The sequence below is a fragment of the Syngnathus scovelli genome, chromosome 4, assembly GCF_024217435.2.
Source record: "Syngnathus scovelli strain Florida chromosome 4, RoL_Ssco_1.2, whole genome shotgun sequence".
NCBI classification, from domain to species: Eukaryota; Metazoa; Chordata; class Actinopteri; order Syngnathiformes; family Syngnathidae; genus Syngnathus; species Syngnathus scovelli.
Window position 1 is genome coordinate 21538201 of NC_090850.1, and position 23154 is coordinate 21561354.

General features: G+C 42.3%; 1 protein-coding gene, 1 long non-coding RNA gene and 1 other non-coding gene across 5 annotated transcripts in view; all 3 read left to right on the top strand.

Annotated features, from left to right (window-relative positions):
• lrp4 (low density lipoprotein receptor-related protein 4) overlaps positions 1-6285 on the top strand; it is a 51638-nt gene extending 45353 nt beyond the window's left edge. Inside the window, exons 28-39 of one of the 3 annotated variants that reach the window (XM_049717035.2) lie at positions 32-335; positions 405-623; positions 703-837; positions 913-1021; positions 1288-1480; positions 1618-1731; positions 1797-1908; positions 2332-2396; positions 2476-2563; positions 2629-2770; positions 2871-2923; positions 3721-3851. In XM_049717035.2, coding sequence (XP_049572992.1) covers positions 32-335; positions 405-623; positions 703-837; positions 913-1021; positions 1288-1480; positions 1618-1731; positions 1797-1908; positions 2332-2396; positions 2476-2563; positions 2629-2770; positions 2871-2912 — 1523 coding nt within the window. In that variant the 3' untranslated portion in view covers positions 2913-2923; positions 3721-3851. Of the gene's footprint in view, positions 1-31; positions 336-404; positions 624-702; positions 838-912; positions 1022-1287; positions 1481-1617; positions 1732-1796; positions 1909-2331; positions 2397-2475; positions 2564-2628; positions 2771-2870; positions 2924-3720 lie in introns of all 3 variants that reach the window. The other 2 variants (XM_049717033.2, XM_049717034.2) reach the window with 2 other exon arrangements.
• Positions 6286-16523: 10238 nt separating this feature from the next.
• On the top strand, positions 16524-17526 carry LOC125966748 (uncharacterized). The gene is made up of 2 exons (XR_007480520.2): positions 16524-16670; positions 17352-17526. It is a non-coding gene; the product is annotated as an uncharacterized lncRNA (long non-coding RNA).
• LOC125967855 (small nucleolar RNA SNORD67) lies at positions 17134-17246 on the top strand. Its single transcript, XR_007480924.1, has one exon. It is a non-coding gene; the product is annotated as a small nucleolar RNA SNORD67 (small nucleolar RNA).
• Positions 17527-23154: the final 5628 nt, after the last annotated feature.

Consider the following 23154-nt stretch of genomic DNA (forward strand, 5'->3'; position numbering starts at 1 on the left):
GAACATCATTCTCTCCTCCCTCCTTCTTCAGGATTCAACAAGTGTAGCAGGAAGAACGGAGGCTGCACTCACTTGTGCCTCCCTCGTCCCAATGGCACCTCCTGCGCTTGTCCCACCGGCATCCTACTCAAGGAAGACGGCAGATCTTGTGACAACTCCCCCGAAACCTTTCTGGTCTTCTCCAACCGCGTCAGCGTGCGAAGAATCTCCTTGGACACTAACGATCACACGGACGTGCATGTATCCGTTCCCGAGCTACACAATGTCATTTCGCTAGACTACGACAGTGTGGACGGGAAACTCTACTACACCGACGTCACCTTAGACGTGATAAGGTACCAGCCCGGAATTCTGCTGGTCTAAGGTTTTTGTAATACCGCCGTGGTTTCTCATTTTACTTGTAGACGTTCAAACCTGGATGGTACCGGCATGGAGACTGTCATCAGTCAGGGACTAAAGACCACAGATGGGCTGGCTGTGGACTGGGTGGCCAGAAATATGTACTGGACCGACACAGGACGAAATACCATCGAGGTGGCGCGCATTGACGGAACCAGCCGCAAAGTGCTAGTCAACAACAGTTTGGATGAACCCAGAGCCATCGCCGTGTTCCCGAGCAAAGGGTGAGGAAGGATGAAATCCTACTGGAACATCTCACAGCATTTTGCTTCTCATCTCACCTGTCCAACCTTGTCTCCACAGGTTCCTATTCTGGACCGATTGGGGTCATATCGCAAAGATCGAACGATCCCACCTGGATGGCACAGATCGCAAAGTCCTGATCAATACTGACCTCGGTTGGCCCAATGGACTTACTCTGGACTACGACACACGGAGGTCAGAACAGAACTGCCTTTAGTCTCAGAACATGCTCTTGATCTACAGGCCCACCATTCTATTTTTATTCCGCAGGATCTTTTGGGTTGATGCCCACTTGGACCGGATCGAGAGTTCTGACCTGAACGGAAAATTGCGTCAGATCCTCGTTAGCCCAGTTTCCCACCCCTTCGCGCTCACCCAGGTAGCTAGCTAGCAATCACCGGACTGACCCTTCCTCATGGCTGCCTCCGCCACTCACCTACTCTGTCACGTGTCAGCTCGCCGTGTTCCTCTGCTCACCGGTCATCTGCTCGTCCTCCAGTTCATACTTGGCTCATTTGACTTGACCATTTCTTCTTCCTTTCCACTCTGACCCTCATTTTTCTTCCTCCTTCTCCTCCCCCCCTTTATTCCTCCCATCCCCCCTCTCCTTGTCTGTGTTTTCCTTTCCTCTCTTCGTTTCCCTAGTTGAAGCCGGTGTCCTCCCCTCTAACCCCTTTCTCCCGACTCTCGCAGCAAGACCGTTGGATCTATTGGACTGATTGGCAGACTAAGTCCATCCAGCGGGTGGACAAACACACTGGCCGTAACAAGGAAACTGTGCTGGCCAATGTTGAGGGCCTCATGGACATTATAGTGGTATCACCTAACAGGCAGACGGGTAAGAGATACGTTCACGTGGTAAAAGACTACATCGTGATTCCATAGCAGCTGTCGTTGAAGGTCACATGGTTTGCTCCATTTGTCCCAAAACGGTTCAGAAGACCTCTTTGGCTGAAAGTTCCTCCCTCTTGTTAGGTACCAACCTCTGCGGGGTGAACAATGGAGGCTGCACTCATCTATGTTTTGCCAAGACCAACACTTTTGTCTGCGCGTGCCCAGACGAACCAGACGGACGTCCTTGCTCCACCAGTGAGTGCTCCCGCTCAGTTATTTTATGGACAAGGTTTTGATATTAAACCATCTTCTTTAAATAGTTGCAGGCTACATCCCAACTTCTCCCAGCAGAGAATCCAGCAGCACCCCAGTTCCTAATAAAATCCCCAAAACTTCAACTGAGGCCTCCCAAAGAAAACCCTCACTGATCAAGTATGGCCACACATTTTCATTCCTGCGTAATTTGGATTTTTTTTATTTATTTTTTTGGATCATAAACACAGAAAATATAATTTCATTTCAACTTTTTTTTTTTTTCCGAAAACATTTTTATTATTTTTTCGGATTATAAACACACAAAATATAATTTTATTTATTTTTAATTTTTTTTTTTTTTTTTAGAATTTTTTCGGGTTACAAACACACAAAATGCTCCGTTCAGTCTCTCAAGTTGTTTTCATATTTTGATCCACAGCTGCACAAACACAAACTTTTTTTTTTTTTGAATTTTTTCAGATCATAAACACACAAAATAAATTTCATTTAATTACAACTTTTTTTTTTTAGAATTTTTTCGGGTCATAAACACAAAATGATCCGTTCACTCTCAAATTATTTTCCTATTTTAATCCACAGCTGCACAATCAAGAACCTGAATATAGCCGGCTGCTTACAGAGTAACGTGGTCACTGCTCCACACGGTCAGTATTCAGCAGATCCTTCCGTGGGTCAAGTCGAGCACGTAAAATCCGAGCAGTCAACCCATGCTTGATGTTACAGGTGAAGGACTTCACGTCAGCTACATAATTGGAGGCGTTTTGACCATACTGGCCATTCTCATTCTTATCATTACTTTGATTATTTACCGGTGAGTCTCTCATGCGACATCATTTTATGTACCTGCAATTTAATTGTTGTATTTTCCACCAACAGTCACAAAAAGTCCAAGTTTGCCGAGCCAGGGGTCAGCAACCTGACCTATAGTAACCCTTCCTACCGGACCTCCACGCAAGAGGTCAAGATCGAGGCCTCGCAGAAGCCTCCCATATATAATCAACTTCGATATAAGAAAGAGGTAATAAAAAGTTTGATTTGAAAACGACTTGATTTGAGGGTTGATCTTTATCACCTGGATGGATTTTAAACCACTCATCTTTTCCTGCCTCTCTCCGCAGCTCCCTTATCCCTACAACTCCCTCTCCCCCTTTATCTTTTGAGACTCGGAGAGGTAGATACATGACGGCATGAATGAAAGTGTGCCAGCTTGGTTTTCTTTCTTTACTACTCGATTCTAGACAAACAGATGCTGTCGGAGCCATTTTCTTAGATCTGTTTTTCTTTTGACGTTTGCGACTAACATGTTGCTTGAGGTGTCGGGACATATCAAAGTCTTGCCGAAAGAATACGGAAGCTGTGTTTGATCGCTTTTAATGGCTCTGTTAAAGATGGCAGAGTGAGCACTTAGTAAACTGGGACTAATTTTTTTTTTTTTCTGAGAATCAGTAAGCATGAAGATTAGGGGGTGTCATTCATTTTTGTCGAGGGCTGCATTAGTTTCCCTCGGAGGGCCATTATGACTGTCACAAAAAAAAACACAACAAACTGATAAATAACTAGTTTTGGAATCAGAGACTTTGAATTTTTTTTTTAAATATTATAAAAGGTAATAAAAATTTCTAGCAATGTCTATTTTTCAAAAGTGAAGACATTAGTAATTTTAGTAATGACACAAAGTCGATAAAAAAAATTGTTTTCGCGGGCCACGTAAAATGATGTTGCGGGCCCCCTTGCCTTGAGTTTGACACCTTAGATTTTTGTAGAATAAAAAAGAAAACGTTAGACAAAAAAAACTCCATGTCTGGGTTGGTTAACATTGACCTGAGTTGTTTTGCTTTGCGTGAATAATTGCTTGGTCTCTCCCATGCTTGATATCAACGGAGATTAGAAACAAAATTTGATTTTTAAACACCTTGGTGGTGTTGAGCAACATTTTAGATGCCCTCCAACTGATATTTTTTTCTCCAGGGTGGTGTGGATGGAGGATACACCAAGGAGAAGATCCGTATCGTGGAGGGCGTGTGTCTTCTGTCCACCGAGGAACTTTACTGGGATGATCTGAAACAAATCAAACCGTCGCGAGGGGGTCTGCACACCTGCATGCGTACGGACACCGTTTCTCTACAAGCCAGCAGCGCTTCACTGGATGACGGCGAGACGGAGCAACTCCTTCAGGAGGAGGCGTCCGAATGCTCCTCCATAAGCACCCTCACCCCTTCGGCCATCACCCCTCAGCGTCACTCCCAGCGTTGCCTGCCCGACACCGGATGGATGTCCATGTGCAAGCCCTCCACGGAGAGCGAGAATTGAGGCCGGCTCGTATATTTTATATCGATCGGCCTATATTGCAAAAACACGTCTGTTGTCTCGGTTGTTCCGGACAGATGTTTCAAGGTGTGGATGTAAATTTAGAGTCAAAAGCAAACAAACAAGTTGCCAACTGCTGCTCCGTCCTACTTGTGTATATACACACACACACACACAGACACACACACAGGCCCCAATCGTGCTGTGCTAAAATGCCTTCAGGCAAATTTGTAAACTAATTAGTATGCTGGAATCAGAAAAGGCAAAAGACTCTTGGGAGGAAGCGAGAAGCGATGCAAACACGAAAGGATGCAGACTCTCATTGCGACAAATATCTCAGTGTACAACATCGCCATTTTTAGGAGAGTTCCCCCCCCCCCCCCCCCCCCCCCCTCCCAAGACTCTTAACTATGGTACCCTAAAACCACTCATCTCTTTATGAACTCTATTTATTAATGATTTTTGTACTTCTGAGTGGGCTTCCCGACTTTCACGGAAACAGTGAGTGTTGTCGAGCTTTGCGCAGCAGATATTCAAGCGTTGTATTTATGACAGTGCCAAAGGGTGGGGCTTGAACAAGTCCCCGTGTTTCTTCTCACATTTACAAATCGATATTAAGTTGTCACAATTTTCATTTCACAACAGTAGAAACCCTCTTTGGTATTTTTTTTTTAACAAGCTAACTCCCAAGTTGATTGCGCAAGAGTCACAAAAATGTTTCTTTACATTATTTTTAACCCGTTAGAACCATTTTACATGAAATATCATCTCACCATGCAGGTAATTGTGCTTTTAAATATGTATATACTATATATACTTTGTGCCACAAATTTTAAGAAAAAGCACACGTAAGACCATAAAGGCAGAAAGTAGGGGACACAAAGTAGAAATGTTTTCTGGAATTTAATTATTTTGCGTCTTAGCTAGCAAGTTTGTTATAGACTAAATTGTAATTTTATCAGATCAATTATGTCACCGCTCATTAGTTCATGTCATTTTAAAATCTACACAGCACTTATGATTGTGACATAAAGCTTCTTGGTTTTAACAATGTTACAAAATATTTTTGGTAATATAAAAGTGCATTAATTGTAACGTCTATTAGTGCATCGCTATAGAAACCCCCAAATTCTTTTCCATTCAATTTTTCGAAGGCTGCTACATTATATACAGTATATATATTCTGACTCGTTTTGGCATAAAAAAAAATGATCACATTTTACATGATCACATTACCTGCAAATTGAACACACTTTTTAGAAACGCTGTCGATTACAGTAATATTAGCATATCTTTCAACCGGTGCAATTTTCTTCGTTCTCTATGGAACAAAAATATATGAATGCAAAAATCAGTAAATATTAGTATCATTTTTACTCCAAATCTGTGGTGCAAAAATACACTTGCAGTATTTGCAACAGTAGTGTAGCATAATTTAGAAAGTCTGCAAGATGGACCACAGTGAGGGTTGTAGTTTAGCAACATATCACAATATTTAACCTGTCGCTACATCTTTTAAAATGCCCCCCCCCCCCCTCCATTCTGTTGACACAACTACAATGCTCCTCAACTATGTTTCTAGAACAATGTATTTTTGAAGAATCTGCTTAGAGCTCAGCAACTTGCTGTTTTGCTGCTAGACAAAGCACTGAAGCCAATGGAAGAGGGTCTTGGCAGCTACAGAAACTCGTCTCTGACAATTGGTTGACAGTCGGCCTACAGAGTATCATATAGTGACCCAACCTATCGTCGTCATCCCAACTCACGGTCCCTCCGACTCTGCTGCAGGAATGCTAAAACTGTACAAATTGTATTTTTCGGATATACATATGACATTTCAGTTGAAAATACTGTTTGGTTGAACTGTATAGTTTTTGTACAAAGGGATTTCATGACTGTAATTAGACTTGCATTAATTGTACTCACTGGAGAACATTTTGTTTAACATTTGCTGGATTATTATTTTAACCACTGTTTCCAAGCCTTGTAAATGATAGGGAATATGCCATTTATTTAATAGTTCCCCTTTATGTTATGAATTACAGGTCTCATAGCTGTTGTAAAGTTAACAATAAGAGGTATTTATGATTTGTTTGGATGTCATTTGATGTGTAAATATGAACAGACGCTATATGTATTTCCATGGCAGTACTAACAAGCTGTGTTGTGTGATATAGTGAATTATCCCTTTGCTATCTTTTAATATAAAAAGGCATTTCAATGAAACTCTTGTCTAGTGCATCTTTTGTAAATCATATGTATAGTAAGGCTTTTATTTTTGTAAGCAAAAAATGACCACTGACATCTTGATTTTAACCAACGAAACGCAAGTTTTGAGTCATATTTCCAAGTTTTTAGTCACGTGAATAAATGTGACCAATCAACGTTGCCATAGCTATTGAGCCAATCAGCGTCAAGAGAAGTTCAAAGCGGAAGTGTCGTTTCTGGCTAGTAGTGATGTGCAGTCCAGTTAGTTGAAGTGAACTGAATCTTTAGAATCGGTTCACTCAAAAGGTTTGTTCAAATGAATCGTTCACCAAATCGTTCGCTACACTTTATTTATTAATTCTTTTTTTTTTTACCTCGTGTAGTGTACCTATTGAAGTGTCCATGAGGTGTACCTAATCACAGGCCACTTCATTAGGGAAAAATCATGGTCAAAGCTTAAATGAAAGTGAAAAGTGCCACACCCGCCCTCACCCCCACTTTCTGATTGGCTGGTTGATTTGTGACGTCACATGGACACTCCATTAGGTACACAGCCATTTTTAAGAGTACCTAATAACAGGCCACTTTATTAGGGGCCGCGTTCCAACATGTTTTCCAAGTGACCCTCGTTAAGCGCACCTGCGTGAAAACTTTTAGCTTCTTTCACGTTCAAAAGGAGCTAAAACTTTTCACGCAGGTGCATTTAACGAGGGAATCACATGGACACTTATTAGGTACACTTGAAAATGGCGGTGTACCTAATAGAGCAGGGGGGTCCAAGTCCAGTCCTCGAATGCCGCATTCCTCCATGTTTTCCAAGTTTCCCTCGTTAAACACACCTGATTCAATGATCAGGCTGCTGCAGAACGTGAGGATGAACTGCGGCCCTCGAGGACTGGACTTGGACACCCCTGCCTTACTAGTGCCAAAAGTCCCAATGATCGTGAGCAGCAGGGGGGGGGCCCCATTTCAACCCCTTACACTGAGTGCCAAGCAGGGAAGAAATGGGTACCATTGTTATAGTCACTGGTATGACTCGGCAGGGGTTTGAACCCACAACCTCCCAATCTCAGGGCGGACACTCTCCTCTTAGGCCACTGAGCTGGTAAACACTTGTATCGTAGTATAACACTTATAGTCGTTTTTAAATAACGTGTATATATACGCCTAAATATTATCCTATATATCTACTGCAATTTCACATTAGATTGCTGGTTTGAAATTTGCATTTTAATAAACTTGTCTGTGCTCGTGTAACCATAAAACCATACATGTCCCATACACTAAGAGCAAGGCTTCCATAGGGTAGTGGTTAGTACGCTGGGCATTCACCCCAGCGACCCAGGTTCGAATCTCACTGGGACTAAAAACATTTTATCATAGAAAATTTGCAACACAGTTGCTCGTGTAACCATAAAACCATACATGTCCCATACACTAAGAGCAAGGTTTCCAGAGGGTAGTGGTTAGTGCTCTGGGCTCTCCCCCCAGTGACCCAGGTTCGAATCTCACTGGGACCAAAGATTTTTTATCATAGAAACTTTGCAACACAGTTGCTCGTGTAACCATAAAACCATACATGTCCCATGCACTGAGAGCAAGGCTTCCATAGGGCAGTGGTTAGTCCTCTGGGCTTTCACCCCAGTGACCCAGGTTCGAATCTCAGTGGGACCCAAAAACTTTTATCATAGAAAATTTGCAACACAGTTGCTCGTGTAACCATAAAACCATACATGTCCCATACACTAAGAGCAAGGCTTCCATAGGGTAGTGGTTAGTGCTCTGGGCTCTCCCCCCAGTGACCCAGGTTCGAATCTCACTGGGACCAAACATTTTTTATCATAGAAACTTTGCAACACAGTTGCTCGTGTAACCATAAAACCATACATGTCCCATTCACTGAGAGCAAGGCTTCCATAGGGTAGTGGTTAGTGCTCTGGGCTTTCCCCCCAGCGACCCAGGTTCAAATCTCACTGGGACCAAAAATTTTTTATCATAGAAACTTTGCAACACAGTTGCTTGTGTAACCATAAAACCATACATGTCCCATGCACTGAGAACAAGGCTCCCATAGGGTAGTGGTTAGTGCTCTGGGCTTTCACCCCAGCGACCCAGGTTCGAATCACAGTGGGACCCAAAAACTTTTATCATAGAAAATTTGCAACACAGTTGCTCGTGTAACCATAAAACCATACATGTCCCATACACTGAGAGCCAGGCTTCCATAGGGTAGTGGTTAGTGCTCTGGGCTTTCCCCCCAGTGACCCAGGTTCAAATCTCACTGGGACCAAAAAATTTTATCATAGGAAATTTGCAACACAGTTGCTCGTGTGACCATAAAACCATACATGTCCCATGCACTGAGAGCAAGGCTTCCATAGGGTAGTGGTTAGTGCTCTGGGCTTTCACCCCAGCGACCCAGGTTCGAATCTCACTGGGACCAATACATTTTTATCATAGAACATTTGCAACACTCGTGTAACCACATAACCATACACTTCCTAGGGTTAGGTTTAAAGTTAGGGTTAGAGCTGGAATTAGGTTTAGGGTTAGCGGTAGGGTTAGGGTTAGAGCTAGGGTTAGAGCTAGGGTTAGAGGTAGGGTTAGGGTTAGAGCTAGGGTTAGGGTTAGAGCTAGGGTTAGAGCTAGGGTGAGGGTTAGCGCTAGGGTTAGGGTAGGGTTAGAGCTTGGGTTAGGGTTAGAGCTAGGGTTAGGGTTAGAGCTAGTGTTAGGGTTAGAGCTAGGCTTAGGGTTAGGGTGAGAGTTAGTGCGAGGGTTAGGGTTAGAGCTAGGGTTAGGGTTAGAGCTAGGCTTAGGGTTAGAGTTAGAGCGAGGGTTAGAGCTAGGGTTAGGGTTAAAGCTAGGCTTAGGGTTAGAGTTAGAGCTAGGGTTAGGGTTAGAGCTAGGGTTAGGGTTAAAGTTAGAGCGAGGGTTAGGGTTAGAGCTAGGGTTAGAGCTAGGCTTAGGGTTAGTGTTACAGTTAGAGCTAGGGTTAGAGCTAGGGTTAGGGTTAGAGCTAGGGTTAGGGTTAGAGCTGGGGTTAGGGTTAGAACTAGGGTTAGGTTTAGAGCTGGGGTTAGGGTTAGAGCTAGGCTTGGGGTTAGGGTTAGAGTTAGGGTTAGGGTTAGAGTTAGAGCGAGGGTTAGGGTTAGGGCTAGGGTTAGGGTTAGAGCTAGGTTTAGGGTTAGAGTTAGTGGTAGGGTTAGGGTTAGAGCTAGGGTTAGGGTTAGAACTAGGGTTAGGGTTAGAGCTGGGATTTGGGTTAGAGCTAGGGTTAGGTTTAGAGCTGGGGTTAGGGTTAGGATTAGGGTTAGGGTTAGAGCTAGGGTTAGGGTTAGAGCTAGGGTTAAGGTTAGGGTAGGGTTAGGGTTAGAGCTAGGGTTAGGGCTAGGGTTAGAGCTAGGGTTAGGCTTAAGGTTAGGGTTAGAGCTAGGGTTAGGGTTAGAGCTAGGGTTAGGGTTAGAGCTAGGGTTAGAGGTAGGGTTAGGGTTAGTGCGAGGGTTAGGGTTAGACTAGAGTTAGGGTTAGAGCTAGGCTTAGGGTTAGGGTTAGAGTTAGAGCGAGGGTTAGGGTTAGAGCTAGGGTTAGGGTTAGAGCTAGGTTTAGGGTTAGGGTTAGAGCGAGGGTTAGAGTTAGAGCTAGGGTTAGAGCTAGGCTTAGGGTTAGGGTTAGAGTTAGAGTTAGAGCTAGGGTTAGAGTTAGAGCTAGGATTAGGGTTAGAGCTGGGGTTAGGGTTAGAGCTGGGGTTAGGGTTAGAGCTGGGGTTAGGGTTAGAGCAAGGGTTAGGGTTAGAGCTGGGGTTAGGGTTAGAGCTAGGGTTAGGATTAGAGCTAGGCTTGGGGTTAGGGTTAGAGTTAGAGCTAAGGGTTAGGGTTAGAGCTAGGGTTAGGCTTAGGCTTAGGGTTAGAGTTAGAGCTAGGGTTAGGGTAAGAGCTAGGGTTAGGGTTAGAGCTGGGGTTAGGGTTAGATCTAGGGTTAGGTTTAGAGCTGGGGTTAGGGTTAGAGCTAGGGTTAGAGCTGGGGTTAGGGTTAGAGCTAGGGTTAGGATTAGAGCTAGGCTTGGGGTTAGGGTTAGAGTTAGAGCTAGGGTTAGGGTTAGAGTTAGAGCGAGGGTTAGGGTTAGAGCTAGGGTTAGGGTTAGAGCTAGGGTTAGGGTTAGAGCTAGAGTTAGGTTTAGAGCTGGGGTTAGGATTAGGGTTAGGGTTAGGGTTAAAGCTAGGGTTAGGGTTAGGCTTAGGGTTAGAGTTAGAGCTAGGGTTAGGGTTAAAGTTAGAGCTAGGGTTAGAGCTAGGGTTAGGGTTAGAGCTAGGGTTAGGGTTAAAGTTAGAGCGAGGGTTAGGGTTAGAGCTAGGGTTAGGGTTAGAGCTAGAGCTAGGGTTAGGGTTAGAGCTAGGGTTAGGGTTAGAACTAGGGTTAGGTTTAGAGCTGGGGTTAGGGTTAGAGCTAGGGTTAGGATTGGAGCTAGGCTTGGGGTTAGGGTTAGAGTTAGAGCTAGGGTTAGGGTTAGAGTTAGAGCGAGGGTTAGAGCTAGGGTTAGAGCTAGGGTTAGAGCTAGGGTTAGGGTTAGGGTTAGAGCTAGGCTTAGGGTTAGAGTTAGAGCTAGGGTTAGGGTTAGAGCTAGGGTTAGGGTTAGAGCTGGGGTTAGGGTTAGGGCTAGGATTAGGTTTAAGAGCTGGGTTTAGGGTTAGAGCTAGGGTTAGGATTAGGGTTCGTGTTTTTTTTTTTTTTTTAATAAAAAAAAACTACCATATGGTAGTTTAACTACCATACTTGGTAGTTTAACTACCGTGTGTTTTTTTTTTTTTTTTTTTTTTGAAAAAAAAAAAAACTACCATATGGTAGTTTAACTACCATACTTGGTAGTTTAACTACCGTGTTTTTTTTTTTTTTTTTTTTTTTGAAAAAAAAACTACCATATGGTAGTTTAACTACCATACATGGTAGTTTAACTACCGTTTTTTTTTTGTTTTGTTTTTTTTTTTTTTTTTGTTTTTTTGAAAAAAAAAAAAAAAACTACCATATGGTAGTTTAACTACCATACTTGGTAGTTTAACTACCGTGTTTTTTTTTTTTTTTTTTTTTTTTTGAAAAAAAACCAAACTACCATATGGTAGTTTAACTACCATACTTGGTAGTTTAACTACCGTGGTTTTTTTTTTTTTTTTTTTTTTTTTTTTTTTTTGAAAAAAAACCAAACTACCATATGGTAGTTTAACTACCATACTTGGTAGTTTAACTACCGTGGTTTTTTTTTTTTTTTTTTTTTTTTTTTTGAAAAAAAAAACAAACTACCATATGGTAGTTTAACTACCATACATGGTAGTTTAACTACCGTGTTTTTTTTTTTTTTTGAAAAAAAACAAAAAACTACCATTTGGTAGTTTTGGTAACTACCATGTATGGTAGTTAAACTACCAAAAAAAAAAAAAAAAAAAAAAAAAAAAAAGGAAAAACGTTACCATTTTTTCAAAAAAAAAACCATACTTGGTAGTTTTTTTTTGAAAAAAAAAAAAAAAATGAACCCTAACCCCAGCGTTACCATTTAAAAAAAAACTACCATCCTTGTTTTTTTTTAAAAAAACGAACCCTAATCCTAAACCAGCTCTAAACCTAACTCTAGCTCTAACCTTAACCCTAGCTCTAACCCTAACCCTAGCTCTAACCCTAACCCTCGCTCTAACTCTAACCCTAGCTCTAACTCTAACCCTAACCCCAAGCCTAGCTCTAATCCTAACCCTAGCTCTAACCCTAACCCCAGCTCTAACCCTAACCCTAGCTCTAACCCTAACCCCAGCTCTAAACCTAACCCTAGATCTAACCCTAACCCCAGCTCTAACCCTAACCCTAGCTCTAACCCTAACCCTAGCTCTAACTCTAACCCTAAGCCTAAACCTAAGCCTAACCCTAGCTCTAACCCTAACCCTTAGCTCTAACTCTAACCCTAACCCCAAGCCTAGCTCTAATCCTAACCCTAGCTCTAACCCTAACCCCAGCTCTAACCCTAACCCTAGCTCTAACCCTAACCCCAGCTCTAAACCTAACCCTAGATCTAACCCTAACCCCAGCTCTAACCCTAACCCTAGCTCTAACCCTAGCTCTAACCCTAACCCTAGCTCTAACTTTAACCCTAACCCTAGCTCTAACCCTAACCCTAGCTCTAACCCTAACCCTCGCTCTAACTCTAACTCTAACCATAACTCCAAGCCTAGCTCTAACCCTAACCCCAGCTCTAACCCTAACCCTAGCTCGAACCCTAACCCTAGCTCTCACCCTAACCCTAGCTCTAACTCTAACCCTAACCCTAAGCCTAGCTCTAACCCTAACCCTCGCTCTAACGTTAACCCTAACCCTAGCTCTAACCCTAACCCTAGCTCTAACCCTAACCCTAGCTCTAACTCTAACCCTAAGCCTAGCTCTAACCCTAACCCTAGCTCTAACCCTAACCCTCGCTCTAACTCTAACCCTAACCCTAAGCCTAGCTTTAACCCTAACCCTAGCTCTAACCCTAACCCTCGCACTAACTCTCACCCTAACCCTAAGCCTAGCTCTAACCCTAACACTAGCTCTAACCCTAACACTACCTCTAACCCTAACCCTAGCTCTAACCCTAACCCAAGCTCTAACCCTAACCCTACCCTAACCCTAGCGCTAACCCTCACCCTAGCTAGAACCCTAACCCTAGCTCTAACTCTAACCCTAAGCCTAGCTCTAACCCTAACCCTAACCCTAGCTCTAACCCTAACCCTCGCTCTAACCCTAACCCTAAGCCTAGCTTTAACCCTAACCCTAACCCTAACCCTCGCACTAACTCTCACCCTAACCCTAAGCCTAACACTAGCTCTAACCCTAACACTACCTCTAACCCTAACACTAGCTCTAACCCTAACACTACCTCTAACCCTAACCCTAGCTCTAACACTAACCGTACCTCTAACCCTAAACCTAATTCCAGCTCTAATCCTAACTTTAAACCTAACCCTAGGAAGTGTATGGTTATGTGGTTACACGAGTGTTGCAAATTTTCTATGATAAAATTTTTTTGGTCCCACTGAGATTCGAACCCGGGTCGCTGGGGTGAAAGCCCAGAGCACTAACCACTACCCTATGGAAGCCTGGCTCTCAGTGCATGGGACATGTATGGTTTTATGGTTACACGAGCAACTGTGTTGCAAAGTTTCTATGATAAAATTTTTTTGGTAACCAGTGAGATTCGAACCTGGGTCGCAGGGGGGAAAGCCCAGAGCACTAACCATTACCCTATGGAAGCCTTGCTCTCAGTACATGGGACATGTATGGTTTTATGGTTACACGAGCAACTGTGTTGCAAAGTTTCTATGATAAAATTTTTTGGGTCCCAGTGAGATTCGAACCTGGGTCGCTGGGGTGAAAGCCTAGAGCACTAACCACTATCCTATGGAAGTCTTGCTCTCAGTGCATGGGACATGTATGGTTACACGAGCAACTATGTTGCAAATTTTCTGTGATAAAAGTTTTTGGGTCCCAGTGAGATTTGAACCTGGGTCACTGGGGGAGAAAGCTCAGAGCACTAACCACTACCCTATGGAAGCCTTGCTCTCAGTGGATGGGACATGTATGGTTTTATGGTTACACGAGCAACTGTGTTGCAAAGTTTCTATGATAAAAGTTCTTTGGTCCCAGTGACATTTGAACCTGGGTCGCTGGGGGGAAAGCCCAGAGCACTAACCACTGCCCTATGGAAGCCTTGCTCTTATTGCATGGGACATGTATGGTTTTATGGTTACACGAGCAACTGTGTTGCAAAGTTTCTATGATAAAAAATTTGTGGTCCCAGTGAGATTCGAACCTGGGTCACTGGGGGGAGAGCCCAGAGCACTAACCACTACCCTATGGAAGCCTTGCTCTTAGTGTATGGGACATGTATGGTTTTATGGTTACACGAGCAACTGTGTTGCAAATTTTCTATGATAAAAGTTTTGGGGTCCCACTGAGATTCGAACCTGGGCCGCTGGGGGGAAAGCCCAGAGCACTAACCACTGCCCTATGGAAGCCTTGCTCTCATTGCATGGGACATGTATGGTTTTATGGTTACACGAGCAACTGTGTTGCAAAGTTTCTATGATAAAAAATTTGTGGTCCCAGTGAGATTCGAACCTGGGTCACTGGGGGGAGAGCCCAGAGCACTAACCACTACCTATGGAAGCCTTGCTCTTAGTGTATGGGACATGTATGGTTTTATGGTTACACGAGCAACTGTGTTGCAAATTTTCTATGATAAAAGTTTTTGGGTCCCACTGAGATTCGAACCTGGGTCACTGGGGGGAGAGCCCAGAGCACTAACCACTACCCTATGGAAGCCTTGCTCTTAGTGTATGGGACATGTATGGTTTTATGGTTACACGAGCAACTGTGTTGCAAATTTTCTATGATAAAAGTTTTTGGGTCCCACTGAGATTCGAACCTGGGTCACTGGGGTGAAAGCCCAGAGGACTAACCACTGCCCTATGGAAGCCTTGCTCTCAGTATATGGGACATGTATGGTTTCACGAGCAACTGTGTTGCAAATTTTCTATGATAAAATGTTTTTAGTGCCAGTGAGATTCGAACCTGGGTCGCTGGGGTGAATGCCCAGCGTACTAACCACTACCCTATGGAAGCCTTGCTCTTAGTGTATGGGACATGTATGGTTTTATGGTTACACGAGCACAGACAAGTTTATTAAAATGCAAATTTCAAACCAGCAATCTAATGTGAAATTGCAGTAGATATATAGGATAATATTTAGGCGTATATATACACGTTATTTAAAAACGACTATAAGTGCTATACTACGATACAACTGTTTACCAGCTCAGTGGCCTAAGAGGAGAGTGTCCGCCCTGAGATTGGGAGGTTGTGGGTTCAAACCCCTGCCGAGTCATACCAGTGACTATAACAATGGTACCCATTTCTTCCCTGCTTGGCACTCAGTGTAAGGGGTTGAAATGGGGCCCCCCCCTGCTGCTCACGATCATTGGGACTTTTGGCACTCAGTGTAAGGCAGGGGTGTCCAAGTCCAGTCCTCGAGGGCCGCAGTTCATCCTCACGTTCTGCAGGAGCCTGATCATTGAATCAGGTGTGTTTAACGAGGGAAACTTGGAGGAATGCGGCATTCGAGAACTGGACTTGGACACCCCTGTACTAGAGTGTCCGAGTGACGTCACAGATCAAACAGCCAATCAGAAAGTGGGGGTGAGAGCGGGTGTGGCACGTTTCACTTTCATTTAAGCTTGATTTAACCATGATTTTACCTGGTAACCCCTGTTTTATACTAGTGATGTGCATTCCAATTCTGAGGTGAACTGAATCTTTAGAATCGGTTCACTCAAAAGGTTTGTTCAAAAGAATCGTTCACTGAATCGTTCGCTACACTTTATTCTTTTTTTTTTTTACCTCGTGTAGTGTACCTATTGAAGTGTCCATGAGGTGTACCTAATCACATGCCACTTTATTAGGGAAGAAGCTTAAGTGAATGTGAAACGTGCCACACCCACCCTCGACACATATTGTCATATAAAGCCAAGTTAACCAAATGTCTGATTTTTATGTTTTAATTGGCGGATATAAAATCAAGGAATAAAACACCAGACAAATTTCAACATAAATGTTTATTAAAAAAAAAATAATAGAAGTAAATTTCAAACCAGCAATCCAATGTGAAATTGCAGTAGATATATTGGATAACAATATTTAGGCGTATATATGCATACACGTTATTTAAAAACTACTGTAAGTGTTATAAAATCAAGATTACCCAAAGAGAAGCATCATCTCCCCGTTGTTGCATAACGGCACATCCCCGCATGCAATAAAGTTAGCCGTTAGCTTGGAGAAAACGCGCATAAAAGAAGTGGTGTTTCAGTGAGTGCTTCTTTCTTTCCTTGGCAAATCGTAAATCGACATTCTGGCTTACATAGTTCACGCCAAGCCACGCAACACGTTCACTGACTGATGCGTTGATGCACGGGAAGGCAGTTCACCCATTAGCTCGTTCGCGAACGGGAAAGTCAGTATTGGTTCCCTCACTAATACGTTCTCGCGATAAACTGGAAATGAAAATGACTCACTCTGACTCGTTCACTCACAGAACCGTTCAGGATATGCTATTCACGACTCGTTCGGGAACAGGAAGTTACAACATTTTCTTCTTCGTTTTGTTTTACGGCGGGGTGGCACCAGCTTCAATGCGCATTACTGACATCTACTGGTTGAAGTCATATGAACTGAAAAAAGAACGGATCACTGTAGGAAGCGATTCGTTCACTGAAATAAATTCGTACTTTTAAACGAATCGTTCACTCACGAGCCCACACTAGAGTGACGTTTCCGGCCAAGTCGACCCGTTGAAAATGTAGACCTCCGTTTCCAACGATAGATAATGTTTGGTAAGTTTTTGTTGTACCGCTTTAGAGTCATATTTGCGTTTTTTTCTTTACAAATTTCTCAGTCTCAACGACGAAAATGACGTATTTGTTAGTTACAGACTTATACGGCTTCGTTACCTCAACGAATACGAGCTAAAATGTCCGGCTAGGACAGTAGCTAGTTCTTCCGTTGGTTTCTTTGTCCTGAATGAGGAAACGGACACATTCGTTAACCTTGTTGCAATGGCTCATTGCAAAACCAAATATCTTCTAAGTGCTTTATTGACACGGTTCTGCAATAATGGTTCGTCTCCTTGCTAAATAATAAACGTACATTTTGGTGAATTACTTCAGTAGCTTACTAGTTTACACGTGGGTGCAGCAGTTAGCTCCATGCATGGCTCATTGGGGGTCAAAAATCCTTGAGCGATCCTTTTAAATCTTTAAAAGTATTTAGAGGAATCTTTGCAAGCCTGGAAGTGGATATGAGAGTGATGAGTTGCACTTAATCGATTGGAGTGTGTTGCAGTGGCAGTAACACTTCAATCTGATTCAAACTGATGACGCACGCTGTGCACAGGGGCCATCTGACTCAAATCTTCCATTCTTGAGCTTTGCCTTCTTATAAAAAAATATTTATTCATTGGTGATTTGCAGGTTTGTGTATATATCACAACTCTTTTCTCCTTTTTATTCTTTGAGGTTGTGATGCTGTATCCAGAGGATGGACTGAAGGAGTCAAGAGGACCAAGACCGTCCATCGCTGTCCTGCTGCAAGCAAAAAGTATCAAAATCCAAGCAGGCTCCTTCAACAACTCCCAGAGCTGGAATTATTGCTGCCCTTGTTTTAGTCGTCTCTGAATAAAGTTTTTAAAAACTGCCAACGTCTGGTTGCTATTCCATAATCTACCACAAGGTGTCAGTAAAACACCAGCCATTTAATTTGAGTGAGATGCCTTTTGAGAGTGCTAATTTACCATCTGGAGGTTGGATTTAATTATTTGAAGATTAAGCAAATTAGTGTTGTGAAGAAAATTGTGAATTTGATTTTAAAAATTAACTTTAATGGAAGAAAAAAAAATACTTGCCTTATTGTCCTTCAGTTGTGGCTTTTGATGAACAACAAATCAGGTTATTTCCTGAAAGGTTTTTAGTGACGTCATAATGGAGTTTGACCATCGGAGCCAAGTTTCAGTGGCTGGTTTTCCATTTAATGTCAGTTCAGCTGTCATTCTTCAGCCATCCAGTAATCTTGTAACCTCGGCTGTCCGTCAACCTGCCACATTGTTGGAGCAGTGCAGCACTTCTCCTGTCATTCTGACCCAACTGTATGAGGTTGGGCCAACCACAGTGTCAGGTTTCCTTCAAAGTCCAGGCGAGTGAAATTTCAAATTTGACGTGGCCTGATGTGGCGATATGCTTTTCACAGAGAGGCCACCTTCATGCGGCCCCATTTGTTATTAAGCCAAGCATAACGTGAGGGGTAAACGAATCAACATGTATTTCTCCACAATTTCACATTTAAAAATTTTGATGTATATAGTTCATATTGACAGATTTTTTTTTTTTTAAATCCAGGTTGTCTGTACATATCAAAGGTTTTGCATTTCAGGTGCTGCTGTCCATGTTGCAGTCATCCAATTGCGACATCAAACAACTGAAAAAGAGTTAGAGAACGTCGATGCAATGTGCTGCGACCTCAGAGATACATCCGTGAAACTGTTGAGGGAAAGAAGTTAGTTAGAAGTTCTATCAGCTGTCGTAGTGCTGCATCTAAAAGAGGCTGGATAGGAGCCTTTTAGGACCAGAGTTGGTGACCCAAGATAGGGTTAGGGTTAAAAACTAGGGTTAGGGTTTGAAACTAGGGTTTAAACCAGGATTGGGGTTTCAAGATAGGGTTTAAAACTAAGATTAGGGTTTCACACTAGAGTTTTAAAGCAGTGTTAGGGTTTCAAATTAGGGTTTTAAACCAGGGTTAGGTTTTCAAATTTGGGTTTAAAACTTGGATTAGAGTTTCAAACTAGGGTTAGGGTTCCAAACTAGGATTTTAAACCAGGATTAGGGCTTCAAACTAGGGGTAGGGTTTGAAATTACGGTTTAAAACTAGGTTTCAAACTAGGGTTTTAAACCTGTTAGGATTTCAAACTAGGGTTTAAACCAGGATTGGGGTTTCAATATAGGGTTTAAAACTAATATTAGGGTTTCACACTAGAGTTTTAAAGCAGTGTTAGGGTTTCAAATTAGGGTTTTAAACCAGGGTTAGGTTTTCAAACTTGGGTTTAAAACTTGGATTAGAGTTTCAAACTAGGTTTAGGGTTCCAAACTAGGGTTTTAAACCAGGATTAGGGCTTCAAACTAGGGTTAGGGTTTGAAACTAGGGTTTGAAACTAGGTTTCAAACTAGGGTTTTAAACCTGTGGTAGGGTTTCAAACTAGGGTTTAAACCAGGATTGGGGTTTCAAGATAGGGTTTAAAACTAAGATTAGGGTTTCACACTAGGTTTTTAAAGTAGTGTTAGGGTTTCAAATTAGGGTTTTAAACCAGGGTTAGGTTTTCAAACTAGGGTTAGGGTTCCAAACTAGGGTTTTAAACCAGGATTATGGCTTCAAACTAGGGTCAGAGTTTCAAACTAGGGTTTTAAACCAGAGTTAGGGTTTAAAACTAGGGTTATGGTTTTAAACTAGGGGTTTAAACCAGGTTTAGGGTTTCAAACTAGGGTTACGGTTTCAAACTAGTTGAACACTCCGCTTGTGCTCGGCTAATGTTTTATTGCATCACATCGGACACAGATCCCAAATCCCGTCTGTTTTCTGACTGCCAGTGCTGTTTATCCACTCCTGAATAGGAGGATAAACTCCTTTCACGGGTAGACGGAAAGGAGCTAAAACTTGTCAGATTAAACGCAACAGGCCGTACGTGTGGGAGACACATAGGAAGAAACGTACGGTGTGCTTGGAATGAAATATGTCAGTGTGACTGGAAAACCCACTCTGATTTTCCCACTTGAACCACAACATAAAGGTTGAATGCAACAAGCATTCCAAGATAAGCGCTGAGAAAATGCTCGAGCAATGACACGCCGGAGGTGAGGAGGTCTCAGTTTCTGGAGCCGGCGTTCGATGGCAGCCTCTCAAAGTACAACCTCGGTCGAAAGGGGGATGAGAGAAATTGTCTTAAATTAGCCACACAAACGGAAAGCAGCTTTGAGTCAATCTGTTTCGCCGCGGAAGTGTCGATTTCAAAATAGTACAAGATGGTGGCAAAGAGGGAAACTTACTGTACATTTTGAAACTGTTGCTACAGAAATGCTGCAGAGATTAAATTAGGAACATTACAGATTGAGCTGGGTTGGCTATCACCTGGTCTGTGTGTTTTCAACGAGGAAACCCAAAAAATTGAAAATTGAGAAAAAAAATAAAGCAAAAAGACTACTGACTGCAAGGAAGCCAATTTTCCCATTAGTAAAACTTAATATTTTGTTAAATTGCCCAACTTGGACTATTACTGGAATTTTCAAAATAAAATCCTGTCACTGGTTATTAAAGGGAAGACCTTCGTGATCTCGCTTGGCTCTATGTGGAAAGCAGCGGCGAAATCGCTTATCCTTGCCACGCGAGACTTGGATAGGAATAGATGTTCGCTTCAGTCGCCTCCCAACTGACATTAACCTTCCCTTCTGCTGCCTCGCCTCCTCAGAGGTCCTTCAGTGATGGATGACCTCTTTCTCTCGTACACACACACACACATTGCGCTTCCTTTCCATTCCTGTGCCCATTAAGAACACATCCTTATAAACAGATCAGAGTAATGAAAATCTGTTCAACTCAGTCCCCTAATCCCCCGATTGATGCCCTTTTCTTCAATCACTTTGCTGGGGGCTTCGGTGACAGTTGTGAAATGTCACGGGGTAGTTTTGGAGATGCGTTCGTGTGTTCATTTGTCCGAGTTTTGACGTTTGGCTGTCTATTGTGCACTGGAGGTGTCCAGAAGTAATTTACGGAAGGCCGTGTTTATGATTCACTCTGTGCTCGAGCATCATGATGGTGCCACGGATGACCCAAATTTTTTCTGCCCCTCTCTCCACTTTCTCTAGATTTGAACTGAGAAGAACATTCGATTGAAATTTCATTTGAAGTTTGCAGATGCAGCAATTATAGAAAAGTGGCAAATAAAATCGCTGGGGGTCTTTGGTTTGCCATCTTAAAAATCCTAATCCTTAACCCTAACCCTATAAAATCCTTTTGACACTGCTGTGTTCTCTTTTCCATTTTTTTTGAGTCTCCCCTTTGAGATTAATCATGGCATTGAGGATTATATCCCTTGAGTCAGGCAAAGAAAAAAAAATGCACAGCAAATGTTTCTCTTTGAAAACGAAAGCTTTCAAGTCAAAGGTCAGTTTAAATTAAAGTGCCACACTTTCATACATTTTCAAAGAGAAGAATGGTGTATATTTTCTGCTAAAATAGTCTCTGTGTGTGCAGAATTCTGTGAAAAAAAAAAGAGCATTCTTCTTCTCAGAAGCCGTTAGAGACTTTGAAAACGGGGAACAATGCAGCTCTGAGTACTTACATTGTTATTTCTGCTGACCATCTTAATCGTTAGCGAATCGGGCAGGCTCAAAGAAAAATGGAGTGGGGGCATTCTTGGTTTTTATTCAGCTGTAAGATTTAGAGAGCAGGAAGATCATTATGTCCTCTAGGCTCAAAAATATTTGGACCATTCGTGATGGGTCGACCAAAATCATGGCGCTGCTAACGCTAAATGCGAAACACAACTTGATATTAGCTTAACATGCTGCGCTATCTTTGATGCCACCTTTAAAAAAATCAGCCATCAGTTTGCTACAGCGGCTTTGTTTTTCTTTTGCCTTCGCCAATAATGGTTATTTTGTGTGTTGTTTTGATAGCTTTTGTTTTTTTGCCAGTTTCCCCAGCTACCGACCGCCTCAAACTGAGATGTGATGGAAACCGCGGAGCCAAGCTGAGTTTGTATTTTGCAGTAAAAACAGTAAAAAGAATACATTATTTTTTAAACCACTTTACGGAGGAGTATCCCTAACGACGAGGTTAGAAAATATAATATTTTATTTACCTTCCTTGTTACTTTATTTTAGCAGAACCTTCCATGACCAAAAAAAAACCCAACTAGCCAGCATATTGTTAGTAAGGAACGTACGCAAATATTTGACATTGGCAGTCGATCACATCTTCCTCGGAAAGCCTTGAATTTCCCGGAGACACTTTATTAAAAGAAGTGATTTATCTAAAGCGAGCTGAGGAGAGATGATTAAACTTTCCATTGTCAGGGAGATGGACCGTGTCACATCAGGCTTCCCGTCAGAATTTAACAGTCGGCTGCTTGATATGTTATCCACTTTGCTCAGCAATGTTCGCTCATTTTATTTATATGACCCTCTTTAAATATGACACGGCAGAAAAAAAAATGTATTTACTATTACACATTCCTATTCATAACATTTGAGGAGTTTTTCTGCTGAGGAAGGGAGGTGAACTTTATCAAAGTCTATTGTGGCACAGTCGTGGCAGGATTGAGGACCTGCTGAGGATGACTCACAATCCAAAACTCAAAGTAAAACGTTGGAAAACAAAACACACCGCATGATGGAACAAAATAACGTGACAGAAAACAACAATGTGACAAAGACTGAAAACAATCAGGCATCTAAACACAAGCGAACTGAATCATCATAATAGTCACAAGCAACACAGCCAGAATGAGCAGCAGCCATAGTAGTGTTTCCAAATAGTATTTTTGTTGTTTTTTTTCTTTAAGATACCGCACAACAGTGGTCCACAGCCTTTTTACGAGTGTATAAAAGTGATCACATAAATCACGAAAAAAATCTTACATAAGCCGCACCTGACTATAAGCCGCAGGGTTCAAATTTTGGAAAAAAGTCGCGGTTTATAGTCCGGAAATTACGGTACTTTTTTTTTTTTTTTTAAGAACCCAACTTTGAAAATAAATTAGAAAATTCTTTAACTTTTTTGATGCTGGATTCTGTTGTGTGTATGATAATATAAGATAGTCATTAATGGCCCCACGAGGGAAATCATAACTACGATGTGGCCCGCAACAAATAATGAGTTTGACACTCCTGCAACAAAAAAGATGCAGTCAAAGACAATATCGAGAACGGTGATTAGTCTGTCAGGAATTCTAATGGATGTTGAAGGTGAAAAGTCCAAATCCCCACAGAGGCAGGAGAAGAGTAATAGAGACAGGCAAAGCCAACATTTTCACCGATCAATGTTTTGTAATCCAGGACACATTTACGCATTAATGACATTATAACCTCTTAAGACAGACTTTTTTTTTTTTCTCTGGCTGCCTAATCACTTGCTCTTTTTCCCAGTGCTGCTCAGAAGCCAAACCTCACCGCAATCTGCAAAAATATCCTTCATCGATAACTTTGATTAGTGTTAACGGCCGTATTTTAGGCAAGAAGATAACGTTGCTCTCTTTAGACTCCTTTAAATTGATTT